Genomic DNA, 6,989 nt, shown 5'->3' on the forward strand with positions numbered 1-6,989 from the left:
GCTGAAAATTTACTAGCTGTAGCAATAGGATCTCAAACATGACACTAAATGCATTCCTGCATAGGACTTTCACTGCACTGATTGTCCTAAAAGAAACAAGATGTCTTGTAATCACAATCAACTGTAAAGCACAACGCTAAGGGTATCCATTCCCAAGGACACAACCTGGAGGGTGTGAGCAAACATATTTGACCTTTGAACCACATAATCCACATTCATCATGGCCCCATTTGCCAAGATACAGTATGTGTGTTCCATCAAACAATATGTAGTGTATTGTTGGTATTGTGTACTGTACAGAACTACTACCATACAGCATGCAAGGTTTCTGTACCATAATAACCTAAAATACCATTACCAAAGTGTAAACAGTACATATCAATGCCTCACTATACAGCTTAGAGTGTGGTGGCTCTTTTTTTTTGTTGGTAATTTTTCCCTTAGTCATCTTCAAATACCTTATGTGTCTCACTGATTTGGACACAGGACTTGGGCTATGAAAGAAAAGCATTTCAAACCACCAAGTTATTGTTATTTTTGTTTTCCTATCTGCTAATAATTAAGAATAAATTATTTAATATTGATATTATTATTATCCTTTATTTTATAAGCTTACAACTAATAAAATAATCAGTTAGTCATGAACTAACAGAATTTAGTTTTAAATAACATTTTAAAGAAATATTCAAATTGCCATTTAAAAAATCCAACAATTGAATGCTATTATCCAAAAACTTTGAATGATTTCACAGTGTGTTGAAGCAATGAATGAATATAAAATTCATGGGAAAATAGATTTTTATTGTACTGGTTTCTATTGCATCTTATCGTGCAGGTATTGTGGACTACAACTGTAGTGGAATACACTCCTTTTGTAGATGGGAACGTACATCAAGCAGCTATCCCATAATAAAGTCTTTCATTCAGAAATGGTTCATGTTCACTGGTTTGGAATAAACTATGAAACAATTCAGTTAGGAAAGTTAAACCACTTCCCTTTTTTTTTATATATATACATTTTTGAAAAAATATAGTGAAAAATTAGAACACATTGATCTCCATTTTCCTATCAAGAAAAAGCTCTAATTTTTGTTTTGGAAAAAAAAAATCACCTATAAAAAAATAGAAATAAAGAATTGCCACTGGTGGTAAGCTATAAAATAAAAGCACTACAGTTTGGTGCAAGTACAGGCACCAGTCGTCGTCATGCCTGAATATCTTTTGAAAAACGAGAATGATAAACAATTTTTTTCTACATGGCTATGATTAGACAAAAGAGCCATCCTGGAGCCGTGTTACGCATCACTTGGACTGGTTGAGAAATTTTGTAGTCGGAGCAAGCCTGTGTTGACATGGTTGACTCAAGCCCGGCTTGATATGGCTCTCAACAAGGACAGCTTAACCTACAGTACATAGGTTGACCCTCGGTTGACATTCTTACAGTAATAGGGACCTTTTGATTGCATGACGATGGTAGGACAAAGAACATAATGACATCCCCAAAAAGCGTGCGAGAACGTTAAGTACTCGTTGTCGCATGGATTCGAGGACGCAATTTTGACTAAAACTATGTTGTGCAGAGAACGTAGGACACATGAGTGAATCCTTTTTACCGTTGTGTCGTCGCGCAAATCGAAAGCTTCCTATCGTCTGACTGTAGACTGGCCCAAACCTGACCAATCACATCTACAGTAGCAACGTAATGTTAAAGGTCTGACCGAGTTAGTTCAACCCAGGTCCACCCACATGGTGTGTGGACACTCATGTTCTCACCAGGGATGAGACTCACAGCAGTCGTGATACTTTTCGCACCAATCCTGAGATTTATTCTAGCCTTAATAGTGCCTAATGAACATTAATAATGTTGAATAGTACATGCAGTATCATGGAAAGGTATATCAACTAGTACAGTTTGTTGTCAGATGTACAATTATTGACTAGTGTTTTACTCATTATCAAACATGCATTTCATCCTTGACACAACTGCACTGAGGACACTCCCTTATAAAAAGAAAATTCCTAATAATTTCATTTTAATTCGAAGACTGAAATGGTGCAAGTTGAGAATTTTACAGACTGTAGGCTTACTGTTTTGTGTTGTGAGTGATGCCTTGCACTCTTCCTTGAAGACCTTCACTGACTTCCTGTAGTCAGATTTAAAACTAATCACATTGTACTGCTCTCCTATACTGTAGGCAAGTTTAGTAGGATCTTCGTTGAGACTAAAATCAACACTTCAGAATCCATTACAGCGGTTTAACTGACAATCGATCCTTCACCATATTTTCTATTTACCTTCCATGAAAAGTTAAAATTGCCATAAAAAAAATTCACATTTTAACATTCCCTTTCATAACTATCTCCTTTCTGGATGCATGTTAATCACAACAAAATTGAGAGCTAATGAGCAATAATGCGCATTCACTTTCGGATCGGAAAGCCTACCAAACTGAAATCAGAAACGCAGCTTGAGTCTGCTAGTGAAATGGTGCTGTTATGTTTGGTTCATCTGTTTTGCTTTTGTTACCAGTTTTCCTGATTCTTCTGACCATTTCCGTTTATACTACAGTAGTTTAGTTAAGCCGGTCACAAACTGCGTCAGCTCACAAATACATCTTTGCTCTGTCTGAAAGCTTGAATGTAAAGGTGGGAGCATCATTATGCTGAATTGAGTATAGGCATGGTCTGTGACAACAGTAGCAGCTGTAGGGAGGCCCTTTGCTCACATCATTCCACAATGACAGGGGCTGAAATGAACCATAGCATCAGGGTAACCCGCTATTCTTCTGAAAGATGCAATGGGACTTAAAATATCCCGGTTTTAAGTCCTTATCCGAGAAGACTCAAGAACCAGTGCCGATGTTAAGGCTGTAGTAAGCGGCACCCCTGCCTAACCGCTTGACCACTAGATTTGTCCAATACTGTCTGCTAATCATTGATGACAGTCTAAAAGAACCATCGTTCAACACAATTCCCCACATAAACATGCAAACACAGCTAAAGCAGTGTCTGTCCAACTTTATTTGGCTACTATTTTGTGTTACACCACATACAGTAACATACCACTGTAAATCAATATGATAAATTCTTGTTTCTGCACTTCTAATCCCTACTTCTTTTCTTCAAATGTGTTACACTATTTTTCTCATTTTTTCTAGCTTTCTCTTTAATCTCCTTCCTCTCCCAAACAGTACCATCATCTTCCCGTTCTTCATCCTTCTAAAATAAACCATGTTTCTTCCTCATAACTAACTGTCTATTCATGCAATTAATTCATTCTTTATTTAGTCATGTACAATGAACCAAAAAACAAGGTCTTCTGAGCGATTAAGTAAAATAAATAGCCCATGTTGGCTACAGTAGGATTGATACCTGAATTGTGATAATTACACTCGCAGTTGTACGGTACATAGAGTACTGTACTACAGCTCTCAAACCAATCACCATGTGTATAATAGCTTTTAAAAGCACAGGGTAATGGCTACAAGCTACACACACAAAAATAGGTGCATGGCCTTACACTCGGATGGTACCCAAAGATTTTGGAGAATCTTACAATTTTTATCCTAGTTATTGTTTTTATTTGGGAATCTCTTTAAATAAGTACTGTACTGTACAGCTCTTGAAAACTCATGATAGTGGTTGGGTACTATGTACGGTATTGTTACGCATCAGAAAAATGTACGAGTTGAGTAGCTCCATAGCGATAGGCCTAGTCAAAGTAATGCAACATTTCAACTTATGATGACAGGTTAGCGAGATGACGGAATCAGGGTCAATTATTTTAATGGCTTAATATAACTAGAAAACTTCAATACTAGCCTGTCATTTCAGGAATAGATAAGGACAGTACAGTTGCATGTATCAACCTTGGATTTATTCTCGGATAAAGGCTACCATCTAAAATCTAGCCTACAACATAAGATGGGCTTATACTGTAGTAACACTATTTCTTATGCCTAATGTAAGCGAGATCTGTTCTTATGTTCAGTCCTTAAATTCACCATGCAAAAGAACTTCGTACATACTTGCTAAGTACTTTTTAAAGATAATTACTATTTGCTGTTCTTCATTAATTAATAGAAAAGTCTACTCTCAGATCCTCCTTTGTCTTCTATAGGGGTATGGAATCTCCTAGTGCTTAATTCAAAATCTGAACATTCATTGTACTATTGAGTATCATATTCCCTAATGTAGCTGAAAGCCAAGTGAGAGCATGGAGGAACTTGCCAATATAAAATATACCCCCTTCATATGTAAATGAGACACCAAGCAATAAAGGAATGAGGCTAATCCCCTGTATATTAGTGCTATACACACTGCCAGTTTTGTTTGCAGTAAAAACAAATGAAACTGAATTTGGTATATAGTGTGCATTCTAGCCTAAGCAACGGCATGGTGGTATTTAACAGTTCTTTAATGATCACCCGAGAGGGATGGGCAATCTGCAAACATTTCTATTTTAATTATTTGTTGGGACGAGTTTAAAGGTCCAATAATTGTCATGTCTATGTTGACTCGTTCAAAAGTATGAAGATATGGAACACGCTACGTTAGCAATGTAAAATCTGAGCCAAAGTTAAAGTAAATACAAACATAGAGCAGATACAAGGTTTATTACCTACAGTACTGTACCCCCGCCTACACAAAAATTAGCTACCTAGTATTAAGTACTTGGCCTGTTTCTCTGCACAAGCACTCCAGAGGTATGAGCCTATCTCCTTGGAGTCAACCGCCAAAACCATGCTTAGTTTAAGGAGTAGGATTGGTTTGTCTTTAGGGTTAGATTAGGTGTTACTTGTTCTTGTTTTTCCATGTTTATGTTAAGCGATTAGAGGTCTCCATAATATGTGCTCTATAAATCAACCATTATTATTATTATTATTATTATCCCCTTCTTTACGCCCAACTTTATGTACCAGACTTTCCTCAGTCAAAAAGTCCAGGGTATGATCAGCTGACCTTTTATTACAATTGCTTTCATAGAAAAAAAAAATCTAAAAAAAAAAAGACTTTGAATTAAACCCTGTCCACACTATCAAAATTTATTTGACAAAAATATGTGACATGCCTAAATATGGTCATGATGACATCACATCATTACCATATACTGTACTTGACTATGAGCATACAACAGCTTTTTGTCAAAGAAAATGTGATAGTCTGATCAGAGCTTTACTGTAAGCAGACAGTGCTGAAAATTTCCTGCTTTTAATTCCTAAGGTAGACGCCCCCACTACACCCACAATCAACCTAATTTTTTGTTCAAGGGTGGTAGATTTACATACGAGGAGCTACAGCAAATGTATATGCTGTATAAGTCAATTGGTATGTATGAATTAAAGACATTGATAATAGTAGTTGTTGTAGTACCTTTTTCATTGACCTATATGTAAGTAACCATAACCACCCTAGCCACCATGCATTTACCTTTTGTTGCAGTTGGCTGCAAATTGTGGTCCTTCAGTGTCTGTAGCCCACTATTATTATCCAACATACCAGCCTAAGAAAAAGAAAATTAAATTATGATATATCAATTATCAACACATCTAATAGAGCAAGACTGTAAAGGTAATTAATAAAACAATAGTACCAATGCCCTTGTGTCAGTTGACACTGGGGTTTTTGAGTCTCTGCTATGCATATTGCTAGTGTTCTTGGGAAGAGCACTTTTAATCCATATCTTCCTTACATCCAGGAATGTAGCGGGTACTTGGCAATACTGTAGGATAAAGAGATTTCAGCTACTTATGGAACGGTGTGCACGTCATGATACGATACTGATCCAATGACTTGGATGACATTGTAAAGGGCATACGGTAGAGTCAGATTATTGGACTAGCGTAGTTAATAATGTTACTGTATATTTGTTTTTTTTATCCTATTACAGCACGACGTCAACAATGAAAAATAAGAACCGCGCCTCATGGACATTAATCCATACCTAATATCTCAGGAGGGACATTACAGGCCTCCATGATGCGATGACAACTTTTCTTACAAATTTTCATGACTGTAACATAGAACATGTGTTAATCTTACACCAGAGATGTACAGCAGTTATGGTGGGTGGGGCCACACAGCCATGAGGTTTTCCACCCAGTCTAAAGCTTATTTCATAGCCCTCCACTCACCCTTATAACTCACTTATCCATCCTTAACATTTTCTCTTATTATTTAGAGTTTATTAATGTTATCAACTATCACCTTGCCAGTTAACAATTTCTCAAACTACACTGTATTGCATTAAAATATGGATGAGCATAATCTCCCATTCACCATGTGTTAGTGATAAAACATAATACAATAATGCATGTGTTCAGAAATTAAGAAGATAGGTCATGAAGACAATTAGCCTGTAAACTTGTGAGCAAGTTATTTCTATGTTTTAGTTTTCAATAATCAGCCACGTGGCATTGTAAATATTAGTCAGGAGATCTCAAACTTACTATCTGAAGACCTGTGTTTTAACAGGGTCTCATTAGCTAGGAATGTTACTATGTAAGACTAGCTTAAACAAATAGCCACTATCAAAACCAACAGGCAATCAACACATGAGATTACATTCATGGATTTGTATACTTGTTTGCGAAAGAATTCCAGCATTGCATGGATTAATGTGACCTGAACAGAGAGAGTGCAAAATGTCATGCTTACTTTATGGATATTAACATGATAGTGCAGTAGCATGGCAAACAGAGAGGAGAAAGAAGAAAGAAACTGTAATTTTTCAACCACAGTAGCCATTTATCATTTGCAATTTTATCAATAGTTTGCCTCTGGTATACTGTAATTTGGATAATTTTCTGTCTTTCAAGTCTATTCCTATAGCAGACCTTTTTATGAGCATGGTAGGCAGGGGTTTATTTAAGAGCCGGTGGCCGGCGCATTCGATCGGCTACTACGATGTTTTCGCCGGCTACTTCAATCAATGCTGTACAAAAATTAATACAAAAACCACCAATATAAATAGCGCAACAGGCCTGTAA

The 6,989-nt window shown here is 36.6% G+C and overlaps 1 protein-coding gene across 1 annotated transcript in view; it reads right to left on the reverse strand.

Moving 5' to 3' along the window:
- Positions 1-6,989, reverse strand: part of LOC117124744 (transcription factor Dp-1-like) — a 41,847-nt gene that overhangs the window by 11,655 nt on the left and 23,203 nt on the right. The window contains exon 3 of the mRNA XM_033271057.1: positions 5,431-5,503. Coding sequence (XP_033126948.1) covers positions 5,431-5,503 — 73 coding nt within the window. The remainder of the gene's footprint in view (positions 1-5,430; positions 5,504-6,989) is intronic.

This window comes from Anneissia japonica, unplaced genomic scaffold (assembly GCF_011630105.1).
Source record: "Anneissia japonica isolate Jap-2015-1 unplaced genomic scaffold, ASM1163010v1 scaffold1764_len714935_cov166, whole genome shotgun sequence".
Classification (NCBI taxonomy): Eukaryota; Metazoa; Echinodermata; class Crinoidea; order Comatulida; family Comatulidae; genus Anneissia; species Anneissia japonica.